General features: G+C 39.7%; 1 protein-coding gene across 1 annotated transcript in view; it reads right to left on the bottom strand.

Annotated features, from left to right (window-relative positions):
* LOC119741440 (xanthine dehydrogenase/oxidase-like) overlaps positions 1-17,212 on the bottom strand; it is a 45,080-nt gene that overhangs the window by 25,007 nt on the left and 2,861 nt on the right. The window contains exons 2-16 of the mRNA XM_038217189.1: positions 15,357-15,414; positions 13,892-13,988; positions 13,362-13,470; positions 12,911-13,099; positions 12,434-12,511; positions 11,917-11,997; positions 11,061-11,205; positions 10,595-10,762; positions 9,498-9,574; positions 9,253-9,349; positions 8,470-8,576; positions 2,647-2,831; positions 1,565-1,730; positions 1,038-1,130; positions 715-832 (exon numbers count right to left, since the gene is read on the bottom strand). Coding sequence (XP_038073117.1) covers positions 715-832; positions 1,038-1,130; positions 1,565-1,730; positions 2,647-2,831; positions 8,470-8,576; positions 9,253-9,349; positions 9,498-9,574; positions 10,595-10,762; positions 11,061-11,205; positions 11,917-11,997; positions 12,434-12,511; positions 12,911-13,099; positions 13,362-13,470; positions 13,892-13,988; positions 15,357-15,414 — 1,768 coding nt within the window. The remainder of the gene's footprint in view (positions 1-714; positions 833-1,037; positions 1,131-1,564; positions 1,731-2,646; positions 2,832-8,469; positions 8,577-9,252; positions 9,350-9,497; positions 9,575-10,594; positions 10,763-11,060; positions 11,206-11,916; positions 11,998-12,433; positions 12,512-12,910; positions 13,100-13,361; positions 13,471-13,891; positions 13,989-15,356; positions 15,415-17,212) is intronic.

Raw genomic sequence — 17,212 nt, 5'->3', positions numbered from 1 at the left:
TGAAATGTGTATCGTACTGAAAAGAAAGTCATATTGACTTTGTAAATAGATGAATTACTTGGTATTCTGTGGCATCAACCTTAAGCAATATTCGCATTGGACATTTTTTGGGTAAATTCTAAAGATGTAAAAATTCGATTGAGTAAATAAAATCTTACCAGGGTTCGCACTTTGACTTGGGATTTTTTTTTACCGAGGGCATGGATAAAGTTAAGTAACCGAGCTTGGCGCCTGCAGCCAGGCCAGCTGGGCATAAACGTTGGATCCGCGCGATCGACTGTCCAATATCCTCGTTCGTCGTAATGTAATGGACCGTTGTTCGCGCTACTATCAGTAAATAGACTTTATTCACGAATCGGCCATATTAAATTGACAGCGAGGCAAACTCTTATTTTTTGGAACTTGCGAGTAGGAATGAAAGCAATGATATAAAAGTTCATTACAAATTAAAACCAGTCCGCTCTGATGAATAATCTAAAATTTGTGATTGAACATACCTTAATGTTTTAAGCCACATTTAAAAAGAAGGGAGCTCAGATCTGACGATGAGCATTTTTTTTAATATCGGAATTGAAGTGTGAATGCCGTTGTGTTAGGTAGCTGATGGATGCGTTGATGGCTATCGACTACGTTAAGCATATAAAATCGCAGGCTCACATATATCTTATAATTATACGTTCGCTGGGCTTTGCGACGAAGGAATGAGATGCCAACCTGTGATGGAAGGAATATCGTCCACATACACAGCCTCTCCAGTGACCTGCTTGAGGGCGGACTGATGGGTCAAAGGTCGCCCTGCTGCATCTGACTCCGGCTGACCTGATGGCACATCCTAAGATGGAGGAGACAATTACATTAAGCCAAATCTGGAGACGAAGTCCAAATCTAAACCCAAACTTTGCTGTTCAAGAGAACCAATTTTCATGCAGTAAAATAATATGCGATGAAACAGTTCATCATTCATATCGTCACTGGTATTTGAAAATATGATGTGCTAAATTTAATTAAATATTTCTTTTGTACATAAGAAATATTACCTGATACATTTGTACTCCCACTGCCGGGTTCGTATGAAGGCGCTGATTGGCTGTTTTGTAGGATCTTGGAATACTTGAACCACTCAATCCAGGCTGAATAAAAGTATTAAACACCAAAATCAATATTTATTCAATACAACTGCCACACTGTACAACCATGTTTTTGGCATACTTAAACACAATCTTGCTATCACTTTGTAAACACGTTTAGAAGCTAAACATTACTTGGTTAATTCCTAAACATCAATGTTCAATTGCTAAACACTATCCATCCTTACGCTAAACATGTTTAGTATTTAAACAAAAGTGTTTAGAAAAGTGTTGAATTGCTAAACACAGTTTTTGCAGTGTGCAAACTGTTTCGGATGTTGCAAAAGTTTGTGGAGTGTTTTTCAGCCTGCCTATATATCAGAAACTGTCTGAAAACTGAATGACGAGAACACACAAAAACCTAATACACATGTATGTAGTTCCCAATGACGAAAATATGAAAATCAGCAGATTGCTCTTGAGTCGTCGTGACTCACCAACTTTAAGTTGATCTGTTCTAGGACGGCCAGGTAGAATTTGAAGAAGAAGCTGAGTGTGAGTGACTGGCGATAGGGCTCCATACCGCCCGGTGCACCGGGAGGTAGGGGTAGATCTTCCAACAGTAATGGGCTCATCGCCTCCATCAAACCGTTAGCCCATTTCCTGTCATTTAATTGATGTTTCATCACTTGAATGCTATTATCACTGTAGGCTAATAATTCGGCGACCACGTTTAATAGGGGATATTACATGTACTAAGTTTGCGCGCTCGATGCTCTACTACTAGCCATCAGCCTGGGGGTTTGGTCGGTATCAAATAATAATGCTTATTATTGCAAGGTGTGCAACCCTGTAGTTGGAAAATATGTGATAGCATTGCAGCGGTGGCAGCTTTTTGGGTGCTATCACTTTTGAAAGAAAAATGGCGGCCAAAACATCCTTGTTACCACATATAATTAATCCGGTAACAAGCATATTGGCGGCCATTTTGAAAAAAAATTGAAAGTGATAACAACCAAAAAACTGCATGCCACCGCTCACACTTGTAAAGCTATCACACACTTTCCAACTCTAGATGTGCATACCTTGCCAAAAAGCACTGTGAGCATTGCTCCTTTCGATCATCTGATACGGTACCGGTGGTCGAATGTGGTTGAATATGTCTTTGACTTCAGGTTTCTGTTCTCATAAAAAAATATGTTTCGTTGGCGTTCGTGCACACGGTCATACCAATTCGGATTTTTTTTTTACTGTGCAATTCTTTACCAACTGTTAGGCTGCACAAGGTAATTGTTTTAAAGATATTGTGGAAATCATTATAATACCACCGAAATGGCAAAGCGTGAGAAGTGACTAAGTGACAATTAAGCTGACAGCAAAGTTACATTTACACCAAATGTATTATCAGATTATCATTATGGTGTTTGGATTAAATTGACTAAATTTATTGCAGTGGTTTTGGTAATTGTTAAAACTATATCTTAGAGGTAGTATTAATGTATTTTTCGGCTATGAGCAATCAAACAAAATGACGATCCCTTCCGATTTTCCCCCTCAGCATTAGCAAAGGTCAACTCACATTCCCTTAATTTTCTCCATGGTCTTCTTAGCCAGCACCGTGGTTGCAGCCATGCCACCGTACGCCAGCCGACACTCCTGTACTTCGTTAGTACCAGGCTCCAAGATTACCCTCATGCCAGCATTAACTATGGCCACATCATCTACGCGGCGAAGGGCTTGCTTGTATCCGTAGAAATACTCGTTCTGTCATGATAGAGGAATTAATACTTAAGGCATATAGGATCATTTGCGTTTTGTGCATTTTGTTCGCTTTCAATAATAACATTACTCATAATCCAAGATAAAATGTTCAAAGCCGAACCTGTTGAAGCGTCAGCTCACTGGATATGACACTTTTCGAGAAAACAGTGAAAACTCATGCACAACCTTTCGAGCACGAAACACGATTTCGTCAATAGAACTCTTTATTTCAAAACAATCAGTCAATAGACTGATAGTTGGAAATCACCTACATTTCTTGATTTCTTCTAAATGACAGCAAGCCAGACAGAATAATTTCACGGGGTGTTTAGTACCAGTTCAATCTTTAATCCAGGTAAGTTTTTTTCGTTCATAATTCGGTAAGTTACTTTTGGGATAAATACACATGATCCTATATGACCTTAACGGCCAAGTCACACCAGACAGTACAGGGTGAGTAAAAAAAAGAGCGAAACCCAAATGTCGGGACCAGTGTTTAAGTGAATTTCTGCATGTAGCCCTTTCAAAATCTAGGATACAAAAGCCCAATTCATAAGCTTTCTTTAGTACAAGAATCATTCAAATCACTCATGTACTTTTCAAGTTAAGGAATTTTAAACACAACCACCGTTTTAAAGTTCTGTCCACGGAACATAAAAAGGGTGTGCGCTCTTTCAGCAAGACGAAAAAAATCACACACAGCTATTAGTAAAGGCTGTTATGTACTTTTGCATTTTTTTTTGCTAAAGAAGGAATTTTTGTCATATTTGGATAGAGTTTACCTTCCTAAGCCAGAAATCCATTGGTAACATTTTTTTCCATCTACCATGTGGCGGCCATCTTGGATTTCAAAATGGCCGCCATTTCGGACCTAATTCGTATCATAACTTCGGACCTGATTGTCATATGAAGTCCATTTTGGTGGCAAACCCTATGTTTTTGATACCAAGGAACCCAAGTAAGGTGTTGTTGATGGGGTACTCCCAATGGATGGCGGCCATCTTGGATATTTCAAAATGGCCGCCATTTAGTACCTAATTTGTATCATAACTTCGGACCTGATTGTCATATGAAGTCCATTTTGGTGGCAAACCCTATATTTTTGATACCAAGGAACCCAAGTAAATCATTGTTAATGGGGTACTCCAAACGGATGGCAGCCATCTTGGATATTTCAAAATGGCTGCCATTTCGGACCTAATTTGTATCATAACTTCGGACCTCATTGTCATATGAAGTCCATTTTGGTGGCAAACCCTATTTTTGTTTATACCAAGGAACCCAAGTAAATCATTGTTGACGGAGTACTCCCAATGGATGACAGCCATCTTGGATATTTCAAAATGGCCGCCATTTCGGACCAAATTTCTATCATAACTTTGGACCTGATTGTCACATGAAGTCCACTTTGGTTGCAAATCCCATGTTTTCAATACCAAGGAACCTAAGTAAATCAAATCTGACGGGGTAGTCCCAATGGATGGCAGCCATTTTGGAAACTTCAAAATAACCGCCATCTTGGATTCATTTCAATAATAACGTACGTTGCAAGTGAATGTCGTATGAAGTCCATTTTGGTGGCAAACCGTATGTTTTCGATACCAAGGAACCCAAGTAAATCAAATTTGATGGGGTAGACTAATGGATGGCAGCCATCTTGGATACTTCAAAATAATCTTGGATTTCATTTTAATAATAACGTATGTTGCATTTGGTGGCAAACCCCATAATTTTGATACCGAGGAATTAAAAAAATACATTATTGATGAGGTATCCCCAATGGATGGCAGCCATCTTGGATATTTCAGAATGAGCGCCATTTTGCAGTTCAGTTTTTAATGGGTCTCTATAGCCACGGTGACAAGTGTTGACCATTCGTGGACTGGATTGTGAATTATTGGCAATATTAGAGCGGCATAGTGACAGAATTGTGCACTTTGTGGTTAAACTTGGCATGTCATGTCTTCATGCCTTGACGAGAATTTTCAGATATGGAAGCATTTCATATCTGACCCCTGGTGACCTTTGTGAAGGGTCAATGAATGGGAAGAATGTAGAATCCAGGTGCCACTTCAGCGGTTGTGTACAAAGTCTATGGAGAGTCAAGAAAGTTTTTTAAGTATTTTCCTAACAAAATTGGAAATGTCTTTTCAACACTTTTAATGACTTACCTTCATTGAGATGATATATGATGAAAAAAAAAGTGATGTCAAGATGCAACATCTTTTCCCAATGAACTTTGTATACCCCAAATGCCGCTATTTATTTAATCTTCCAATGCCACTTTTCATGACATGTGTGTAAGTCTTAATAGTGAAAAAGAAGTGTATTTTAACAATTATTCTATAGTATGTTACGATTCAGACCCAAAGACAATTTTGTCATGACCTCTGATCTCCATTTCCCTGTTTTAAGAATATAAGAGGTACATCGGACAAGCATCACACTCTAACAGTGACCAGCTAGTGGGCTGTGTAAAAAGGTTAAAAATGTGGTTACCCAAGTCCATCTGGATAGCAAAGTGTTATAAGAACAAAATAATGAATGCTGCTTGACATTTGTTAATATATTCCATTGCATTCCAATCGCAGCATGTTGAGTCTGCCACTAATAAAAAAGAAAAAGAAAATTGAGTTCAGAGGTCACCTCAACATTTTTTGTGCATTGGGTCTGAATTCAATACATGACTATGGAATAAATATGATAGATATCATAGGAAAGTGAAGTTTTGAAGAATAATTGTTAAAGGTTGTTGACTGTCAAAGGTCACCAGAAGTCAAATATGAAATGCCTCGTATATCTAAAAATTGTCTTCAAGGCATGAAGAACCAACATGCGAAGTTTAATTCATAATTTTATCGCAGATTGCACAATTCTTGGTATTATTGGGGCTATGCCGCTCCACTACCAGTACGTGTGAATGCTGTCTATAGTTAGCAATTAGTAAGTCCACTTCAGGTTATGTGTGTGCCTGCATTTATTTTTGTTCGTAAGTGGTTCTCTGCATCAACTGCATCACATGCCCAGACAACCCTGGTCCTGTCGTGGCTAGGCTAGATATGAAAGCAGAGTCACAACTTTTGGTGACTTGACTCGACTCAAGTCCCTAAGGGTAAATGACTCGACTCGACGGCGAGCAAACGACTCGAGTTCTCATCAGAAGACTCAACTCGACTCGAGCGAAGGATATTTAGGCTCGAGTCCTATATAAAAGCAAAACTTTGCGAAAAATTATTGCATTGACTTTACGATGCAACATTTATGTTCATGCCGCTTTGCAAATAAAGTTACAGCGGCCGCTTCTAATGTCCACGTGTCACAGACTCCTATACCACATCATCATTCTGGAACGCACAAAATACTATCCACCGAGGAACCGGATTTTAAACACATTTTCCAATTTGTTGTTTCATCATTGGCTTTGGGCAATTTCTTATAAAGTTCTTGGATACGAACGCCGGCTAAATTTATGCCCTCCTTTTAAAAATTAAATAGAAACATACCGACTCTTAAATAATCAGAAACAGTTTTGTATAATGCAATTTGGTTTGGATGTCAGCGTATCAGCGAATAAAATCTAGACCCGAAGCCCAACCAGATAGCCTTTATAAGATCGAAGTTTCACTTCTTGTTAACTGTTAGTGATACAAATGACTTTCTCTCTTGTCTTTGTTGTGTAGTTTTCAAATATTCGTAACTCAAATTGACTCCAGGTAAACATTTGACTCCACCCGACTCGACTCAAATTCAACTAATGACTCAACTTGACTCACTTCTTTAAAATGACTTGACTCGACTCGAGTCACAAAAATTTGTGACTCGTTACAATTCTGATTCACACCAATTTCTGTGCTATCAGGTGCCTGGGAAAGACGGTTGAACAAAGTGGTTTAGACCAAGTCTGCATGGGTTGCTTCTGATCCGTACAGTCAGGTAGTACAGTCAGTCCAATCATATCCAGCAGTCATTATGATCGTGCTGTTGGTGCCCATGAGATAATTACACTCCAAGTATTATTCCATGTGGTTTGAAACATACAGAAACCTGCCATCCATCGGGGTAACAATGTGTAGATTCCTTGGTATCAAACTTATGGGGTTTGCCACCAAAATATCCAAGATGGCTGCCATCCATTGGGAGTACTCCGTCAACAATGATTTACTTGGGTTCCTTGGTATCAATAATATGACGTTTGCAACCCAAAATGGACTTCGTACGACATTCAGGTGCAACGTTAATATTCAAATGAAATCCAAGATGGCGGCTATTTTGAAATATCCAAGATGGCTGCCATCCATTGGGAGTATCCCGTCAACATTGATTTACTTGGGTTCTTTGGTATCAAAAACATGGGGTTTGCCACCAACATGGACTTCAAATGACAATCAGGTCCGAAGTTATGATACAAATTAGGTACTAAATGGCGGCCATTTTGAAATATCCAAGATGGCCGCCATCCATTGGGAGTACCCCATCAACAACACCTTACTTGGGTTCCTTGGTATCAAAAACATAGGGTTTGCCACCAAAATGGACTTCATGTGACAATCAGGTCCGAAGTTATGATACGAATTAGGTCCGAAATGGACGCCATTTTGAAATCCAAGATGGCCGCCACATGGTAGATGGAAAAAATGTTACCAATGGATTTCTGGCTCAGGAAGGTAAACTCTACCCAAATATGACAAAAATTCCTTCTTTAGCAAAAAAAAATGCAAAGGTCAAAAATGTGACATAATATACTATACTATATGTGATTTGTTTTCGTTTTGCTGTAAGAACACTTACCTTCTGTTGATCCGTGGACAGAACTATAAAACACGGTGGTTGTGTTTAAAATTCCGTAACTTGAAAAGTACATGAGTGATTTGAATGTTTCTTGTACTAAAAAAAGCTTACGAATTGGGCTTTCGTATCCTAGATTTTGAAAGGGCTACATGCAGAAATTCACTTAAACAATGGTCCCGACATTTGGGTTTCGCTTTTTTTGACTCACCCTGTATTTAAAGGCAACTTTTGAAATAGTTAATTAAAATTCACCAGAACATCACAGGGAATTGAAATTTGCTAGTTAATTTCTTTTCAGATGTTACCTTGAACAGGTGCATTGCCTCGGGTGTCACGGCTCTATACCGTGTTATACCACTTAGCTGGGCGTATGTTTTTAAGCTGCACTAAATGCACTTATTGACGCTGATTTTGAGATTTTGGTCACATTCTTAGGATGGAAGTTTTCGTCAAGGTGATGTCTAAATTCAATATTAGTTTTGCTCTTCACATTTGAATTACCCTTTCAATTTTTGCCTTTTGAACTTACATTTCCCCAACGCAAAATTCCATCAATATATAGTAACTGGTTGTTGTACTCGCTGCTATATCGGATTCGAACAAGCCAACAGACCCTACAAAGCTTAGAGGTCAAGTGATAAGACGTCTGCACTGTAAGGAGGAGGTTGTGGGTTCGAATCCTATCCGGTGATGCTTGTGATTTTCTTTTCTTCGCAAGCCCTCGGACAATACCAGTGTTAAAGTGAAATCACGTCAGTGACGGGTGTAAATCCAAATGTTGAGAGTTACGGTTGCATTTTACATTTTCACTACCATGGTTTAAAAGATTTTAAACAGTCCTTTGTCAATTTACCCCAGTTGTAAACGGAATGTCAACAGTCAGGACGACTTCATCGTTGCCGATAATGCTCTTCCTGTAACCGGTGAAGAAATTGCCGTCTATCTTAACAGTGCGTGTACCTAATATGAAAATGACAAATACGATATAGCACAAAGAAAAATGTGGGGGAGTGTGGCCTAGTGGAATAGGGTTCGTGACTCATGATCAGAGGGTCAGGGGTTCGAATTCAGCTGCCGGCCATATGTTGTGTCCTTGGGCAAGCCACTTCACCCCACTTGTCTCTCTCCACCCATAGGAGTATAAATGGGTACCGGCATTATCTGGGGAGTACCCTGCGATGGACTGGCATCCCATCCAGGGGGAATAGAAATATTCTCAATCGTTTCATGCTACTGAAACCGGAGACAAACGCCGGCATGATGGGCCACATTTGCTCGTGACATACTTACTTTTTTTTGTTTACAAAGAAAAATCCTAACGGTTGAGAACAACCGATTTAAAGGTAGCGCATCATCGACAAACGTTTTCGGCTACTTTCTCTTTCTCAACTTTTTCAATGGATTTTGCCAACAAAATGTTCTTTTAGTAAGTCAAGATTTACAATTTACAACCTTTCAATTGAGGAAGGTTATTTGTTGCGCACGATCATTTTGGATCATAGGGAAAGGCCAAATGGTTCGAGTGTTTTTCCTCAAAAGAAGCAGGAAGCAACATAACGTTCCCATCAGGCTTTGACGTTATTCGGCTTCCATCATTTTTCGATGATCTTGCAAATTGATCCTTGTGTGATCATACCTCTTTTGGATGTGAGTTGGAGTTTGCACATTGCGGCCATCAGCAGAGGATTCAGATCAGATATGGGGCTGCCAGTTGCTATGTTACCACCCAGAGACTAAAATAAACACACACAAAAATGTTAGAATGCAAACACAGCCTATATAGGCTAGAACGTTACTTTCGTAACTGTGGCCTCGAAGGTATAACGGAGATTGGAGTTTTGTTGTCAGATCTAACGTCAGTATAATTATAGGCCTACTTACGGCAACGTTTCTGATCTGGTGCCCGGCAAACCAGCGAAGCATCTCCACAATTGCTGCATACACCCGGGTCTTAGGTTCTGCTCAGAGACGAAGAGACAAATGAAAACAACCAATCAATGAAGTCACATGGCGGTGAAACAAGGAATAATAGCATCTTACATAATACCGTTTGGTCATCTACTAAATCAAGTCAATCATAGTCCAAGTCAGGTCATGTATACTGAAATTTGTATCCTTGTGGAGACATTTCTTTGTTCTCGTGTACTAAAGATTTCGAGTTTGGAAGTACAGTTTTAAAATGCTCTTATTTTAACCAGAATTAATTTCCTTTACTGAAATTCGGACTTAATATCCCTTTTCTAAAACTCTACCATTTGCGACAAATCAACGTACCTTGGAAATTCCTAGTTTTGAGTAAAATCCATATATCTATTTTGTGAAAACCTTGTGGAGACGTATTCATCTATAGAAATTGCCCTGTGGAGACGTATACAATCTTCAACTTGTTCCCTATTGTGTGCATGTCTCCAAAGGGCACGGTGTATCGGATCACCAACACGGGACGACAAATGACAAGGAAGTTACTACAGCTAATTTGAATAGCTTTTAAACTACTAGATGGGTTGTGATTGAGTTGTGATCGCTGTGGTGACTTCACTTAACGTTCGATGTTTACACGGTATTTCAAACGCTATAGGTTCTGAATATTGAGAAACCGAGGTGCGGACTCAGTGTTGTGTCTGCAATTCAGTTAAGGGCTAAAAACGGGACCGGTTCTTATGGGCTCCGTGCGCCAACAAAGAGGGCGCCCTTTTACCTAGCAACGACGTCCCATGTGCAGGACATTTAGCTGCCGACGCGCACCGTTCCTTGTGTGTGACGCACGTACACCAGGGGATTTGTACTATGTACACGCGCAGTGGTAAATACGCGCGTCGCGGCAAAATTTCAGTCAGACAAGATGGCGTCGGTCGGTCACCCTCAACTGTACTTTCTTTGCCGGTAAGAGGGTACTTGTGAACGGAGCGGATACTAGATGTTGTGTTTGAGCTTTGCTGATTTCTCCAAAAAGTAATAACGGTCTGACCTTACTTTACCTGGTTGGGTAAGTACGACATTCTGAAGGTACTCATTGAGTGACGTCAGAGACACAGATGCCCCCACTCTGATTCCAGTGGGCGTGGTCTCGATTTTAGTCAAATCGGGTATATGATTGACATCGATCAAGACAGGATACTCCTGATTCTTAAACTTCACCTCCACACCTGAAATCAGTGCCAACACAAATTTCGTAGAAAGTGATTCACATACTATGATGGTAGAATTTTATTTATGTAAATTCTGGTCCGTCTCCTTAACCAACTTCATTTTTTATTTCATCCTGGAAACTGCGTCCTCAGTCAGTTTGGTTGAGGAAAAATGCAGCCATTGAGATGAAAATGAAGTATTACAACTGATTATAAACTAGTTTATTGTCTTCGATTTAAACACACGTGCTTTCTCGATGTTATTATGTTATGAAAGGTGTTTTTTTTTTCATGCATCCGTCTTAAAAACACTCACCAACTTCTGAGTTCCCAACCACCATCTTAGCTTCAGGGTACAAAACCTTGAGGTCAAGCAATTCTTGCATCGTGACTGGTCGAAACCAAGTCACCTCATCACCAACGAACTTCAGTATTTTGGTGGGTGAGTCATTCTGCATGATCTGCATCAGACAAAAGAGAGGTATCAACAAACAACAATCCCAAGAAGCTAGCATTAATTGTCGATGATCAACATTTGGAAATCTTTTAAATTTGCGTCCAGCAAAGAATGCATATGGACATTATCTCGATTCACACTCACAATAGTGATTGTACCACAATGACTACTGGTCAGTTGGCTTATGGTCAAAAACCATCTCCCATATGCAGTTTCGGGTACCCTTTCTTTCTTTGAAAATGTCAGGGATTATTGATGAAACATTATATTTAAACCCAAATCCACTTGATGCCATTTTTTTCTACCACCAGAGGTGTGTTTACGGGGCATTGTATTTTGAGCCGAAACGAAGATGTACAATTGAAACCCATTTTTCCCCTGACCTTTTTAGTGGGCGAGGCATCCGTTTGGAGAAAGTGGCGAAATAAGTCCAAACGGAGAGTCATATGTCGAGACTTGTTTGCATTAGATAACAAATTTGAAGTTAGAATTTAGAACTTGTTGAGGTGTCCGTAGGTGATCATGAGAGTTTCAAAGAAAATGCATTTGGGCCCCATTTGTCCACTTACTATACTATGCATTGCGAAGCCATTCTCTTTGACGTGTATTGTTTTGATTCCGTGAGCAAAACTAATTTAACCTTTTAGTTCATAAAATCTCTGTTGATGAACTTCCAGGTTAGGCTGAAATAAATGTCTTTTGGAAGGGTATTTACCATGAGCTCCGGAGGGAATATTGGTTCTTGCGAAGGGTCGTATGGTGTGAACTCAGTCGGATCAAACAAACTAGTGGAAACCTGATGATGAATTACAACAAACCTCCATTAATTAAAAAAGAACAGGCAATGTTAGATCTAACACCAATCATGTTCTGTAGTTCAGCGAGATAAAGAATATATGAATCGTGTTGGAATTGGTAGTCGAATAAAAAGAGCGTCATAGGCCCCGGTCAAAACGGTATTTACCAATTAGATTAAATGCAACCATATATTATGTATACCTATATTTACGTAAACATTCGTTTAAAATGTATACACAACAACAAAAGGTCGGGCAGCCATCTTTGCTTTACTGAAAGAATGTTGGTTTTCTCGCTATGTGCAAAATGCTGAAAATAATAATCAAGAAAGTTACCATTATTTTGTCAATAAACTGTCAATAAACTGATTTAAAAGATGTATCGGGTTTTCAAACCAAGATAATGTAGAGCATAGTAGAGCCTAGCAGACTTACGCCTTCTTCTACTTCATTGTAGCCACTGCGATTTTGATCCATACAGCAATTGCCGTTACTGCCACCGCAGCAGCCTTCCTATAAAACCAGTAAGTGGTTGATACCGTTATTCAAATTGATCTCCTTTATTTGCTCATCTTTTAAAAAAATGTTTCAAAGATAGTAAAAAGTGTATTTTCATGATGCACACTATATTGTTATACACGAACAAGCTGTACATTATCTGAGTCATTCATGATATCAAAAAATTATCGATGTAAAACATCCGTCAAAATCAAACCGTTTATAAGTTATACAATTTCGGTGGTAGACTTATCCCACCGCTTTGTTGTAAGAAAAGTGTGCGAAAAGGCTTATGCAAAAATGCACCATTGATTAAGATTCTTTGAAAAAAGATTACTACAAATTTCCGTGGCAAACTACTGTTTTTTTTTTTTCATTCATTAATGTTTTTGGATAGAAAACAATAAAACTGACCATAGTGAAGGTCTTATATCCCTGCAGGATGGAACGGTATCCCGTACATCGACACAGGTTCCCTTCAAAGGCGCTCTCAATCTCCTCCATAGTAGGCTGTGGTCTGTTCCTCAGCAGGGTGTACATAGACATAACAATGCCAGGAGTACAGAAGCCACACTGAGACCCGTGGGCCTTAGCTAGGCGCTCCTGTATAGGTCGAATGATGAGACATGCTATTTTAATATCCTGAACTTAATTGTATACGGACTAAGTAATGTTAATTTTAGCAAGCATCCAAGGACCCTCTGAAAAGGACATTGGTTGCTATGTTGCGAGATGAGAAGAAAACCCGTGCAATTTGATGCAGCAAATTTCACAACAGTAAAGTGATATTTCAACAAAGTTCCCGAGTACGGCTATACCAAGGTACTATTAGCCGCATCATAAATTTTTTCGCACTGCAACATACCTGCACTGGATGTAGTCTAGTCCTTGTGCTTCCGATACCTTCAATAGTGGTGACTGCCATGCCGTGCACATAGCAGATAGGGGTAAGGCAGGCATTGATTGCACGGTGACTGGAAAGGTACATACCAAAGTAAAATCTTAACAATGTTTTCACCTGTTGTCTTGGGCCTTCACAAACAATAGGTGTACATGATTCAACCGTGTAGAGTGGGCAAATAATGCAGGGGTTTCTGTTCCATTTTGAAATTTACTCCAAATCCAACAATCACATCAACATAATACTCTTGGGATATACGTTTGTAATATAGGATAATTATACAATCCATAAGGTATATAAAAATAGAAAACATAAAGTCTATTTTCTACAATGCAAGAAATTTGGTGGCTATAACACCAATCATGTGGAGCCGATTTGAAGATAATCCCAAAGAGAATGACAATAACAATTAAGCGACCAACAATTGTCCTCTTGCAAATGCTAAAAGTAGATTGGGTATACCGTTATTAAAGGATAAAAAGAATACTAAGTACCTGATGGTTTGGTTCTCAGGGGAGTACCTGGACAGCATTACCGTACACGCCCCGCATCCTCCTTCACCGCATCCCAGCTTACTTCCAGTCAGAAGCACTTTGTATCGTCATTCAGGATAGAACTTTTCTTCACTCGTTGATGAATGGATGACAATGGACCTTATTCACGAGGTAGCCATTTTTGTCTTGTTCCCTAAATGTATTTCATAAATTGTTAACTGTTGAATGCGATGGCGCCAGACTATTTATGCAGCCTTATTTTGCTTTCATTTTTTTTTTTAAATCTGGCTTAAAACATTAGGGAATGTTTAATTATAAGTTTTAAATTATTCACTGAAGCAGACTTGAATTATTTTGTAATGTACTTGCTTTCATTTCTCTTCGCAATTTCCAACAATGAGGATTTTACCTCACTCTCAATTCAACATGGCGGACTCGTGAAAAAGGCCCATTGGGTATTTAAACCACATATTGAACGCAGCATGTTGTCGCTTTTGCAAGTGAGTTGTGACGAATCAATTCGAGTCAAGTGATTGAGGTCGAGTTAGACTGGACTCGCGATTGTTGGCAGCTAAATCAACTCGAGTCATTGCTATATTGATTTTACTGGTCTCGAGGGCTGCTGATGACACATTATAGACCCAGAAAAAAACCATCTAAACTCCGAATACCTTTTCACTTACTCAACCTTGGCCCGTTTTGATGATTCGAGCCGTGTCACAAAAATCTGTTACTCTCTACTCGTCCTTCTATGTGCAGCAAATACCATAGCTACTGCAACCAAACTCCACCTCTTCTGCAACAGCTGAAGAAGTTATAGCTGGAGCTGCTTCGGCTGCTTATATGTATTTTGCTGCTGCTAACTAGCTGCCTGCTAGCTGCCGTTGTCGGTTGTCGGTTGTCGGTTGGTGCTGCTCCAGTGCTGTTGCTGCTACTTTATTAATACTGCTAGCTTTTGCTACTATATGTAGTTGTTGCTAGCTGCTGTTGCATCTGCTGCTCTTGCTGCTATATCTACTGCTGCTATAGTTGCTGCTAGCTGCTTGCGGCTGCTGTTGTTAGGCTGCTGCCCCGATAACTGCTGCTATCTGCTGCTATAGTGCTGTTGCTGCTGATGTTGCTGCTGCTAGCGTTTTTTCAGTTGCTTTTCCTTCTGCATGTTGATGCTATGTTGCTGCCCCAGCATGCTTTCTCCGCTTCTGCTTCTGTTGCTATAACCGCGAATTTATAGTCGGTATATTATTTTAGCAGTTGAATATATAGTCGGTATATTATTTTTAGCAGTTGAATGTATAGCTGGTGTATTATTTTAGCAGTTGAAAGTATAGCTGGTATATTATTTTAGCAGTTGAATGTATAGCTGGTATATTATTTTAGCAGTTGAATGTATAGCTGGTATATTATTTTAGCAGTTGAATGTGTAGCTGGTATATTATTTTAGCAGTTTATTTTTCTAAAAGGATACATTTTGCGCGTAGATAGGTCAGCAAAGTGAGTTCTGGCGCAACATGGTTGTCCACAACCTAGAGACAAACGGTAATAACGGAATGTATTTAAGTATAGTATTTTTGGTAATAATCAAATAAATCACGAGGGAAACTGACTAGGTACATAATAATTTAAAAGTTGAACAAAGAAATCGACTGAAGTTGGATTTGAACCTCCGACCTCGAGAGCAACGAACCGTGAATATTGTGACCATAATGTCCATTTGTGCACATGTGGACTGAATTAGCTGGGGTACGGGGGTTTTCGTACGCTATTCTGTAATAGAGTGTTCATAGTCGTCGGATTTGAACAGCACTCCCATTGAAAGTATGCTACGAGCCCCCCCCCCCCCCTTTGATTTTACGGAGGCCAAGTGTCCGGAGAAAAAAAAAACCTGTCTACATTTCAGCATATTTGCTGATGAAACCCCCTCCTGCAAAAGATTTCTGGATCCGCCCAGGGCTACTCACCTATATAGATGGAGCAATTTCGCAATCCAGCCGGAGGTCGCAGATTCAACCCCCGCTCCAGTCAATATAGGCCTACTTGTTCACATTTTAAATACTTTATATTTTCCCCAATATTTACATGGATAGGCTATCCCTATCTATATACGTCTTCAGCTACTTTTCATCTAGTCTGTTGAAAAATTTTCAAAGCCTCTACAGATTGACAGATTTCTACATTGCCTGCGACCGAAATCTGAATTCGGCAGATCATAAACTGAGTTTGGTTTGTGATATATTATTAAAGGATGGTGGAAATCTCAGCCAAAAATACGCTACCGACCCGCTCGAGTAAAACAGGCATGAACCTTGCATCATAACCATGGCCTGGACTGTTGATAGTTTGTCAAATCGACACTTAACCACTGATCTCTAATAATGCTACAATGTTTGTTTGCCTATTCATCATTGGTTTTGTTTAAGTCAATGAGTAATATAAAGAAAGAGATTCCTTCTTTTTTTAAATTCTAACACCACCCCCAGCACAGAGAATGTAATTTTTTTTATTCCCCTCCCCCAAAACCACCCCTAAAACGGTTGCCAATCCCTGGGCCCAGGTCTAAATGTTACCCCCGCCTCTATGCAAAATAGACTCACAAGTCCGGATTTTTTTCCGAATAAAATCGCCCGAGTTTGAAACCACAAGTCACAAATACTTGATTTACATAAATGTTTCTACAATCCATCCCAATAGGCCGCAAAGACCTCTTATTCAAAAGTAACTGGGGGGGGGGGCACAAAATATGAATGAGCTCGCGCGCACTAATTTACAGGTTCATGGTGGTGTGCACACTCCCTGTGGGGTGCACGTACGTCATATCCCACAGGGAGTGTGCTATGACTTTTCAAATGAACACGTGATCGTTCTAGGCCAATGAAAATACAGTATTCAATACTGTATAACAATCATGCTCATGATCTAATTACGGTGATCCGGTGTAGCGTGAATATCCGACTCAATGAAATGTGGACTCATTGGTAGTATTGCGCACGCGTGAGTATGATACTATGCTATTTTTAGGATCGTTTCGGGAGAGTGACCTGTCACGTACGAGGTATCAACCAATAATAGGGAAATAGGGGTCCGATTTTCATAGGAGTCGGATTTTTATGTGACAGCGACATTGTGTCGGACTGCAGGAGGAAATATGCACGGTTCGTTGCTCTCGCCTACGAAGTTACCTCGTTTTGACTTTTAGACGTTAGGCCAAAAAAATATATATATTCGGTCTCTGGTCAGACCAAAGTTCCGGAATTGACGCGGCCACGCGGCTTTATTTTTTTTTTTTTTGCTTTTTTTTTTTTTTCTTCAAGCTTGGATTGTACA

This window comes from Patiria miniata, unplaced genomic scaffold (assembly GCF_015706575.1).
Source record: "Patiria miniata isolate m_02_andy unplaced genomic scaffold, ASM1570657v1 HiC_scaffold_5, whole genome shotgun sequence".
Taxonomy (NCBI): domain Eukaryota; kingdom Metazoa; phylum Echinodermata; class Asteroidea; order Valvatida; family Asterinidae; genus Patiria; species Patiria miniata.
The sequence above is the reverse complement of the archived record's forward strand: the minus strand, read 5'-3'. Positions and strand labels throughout refer to the sequence as shown.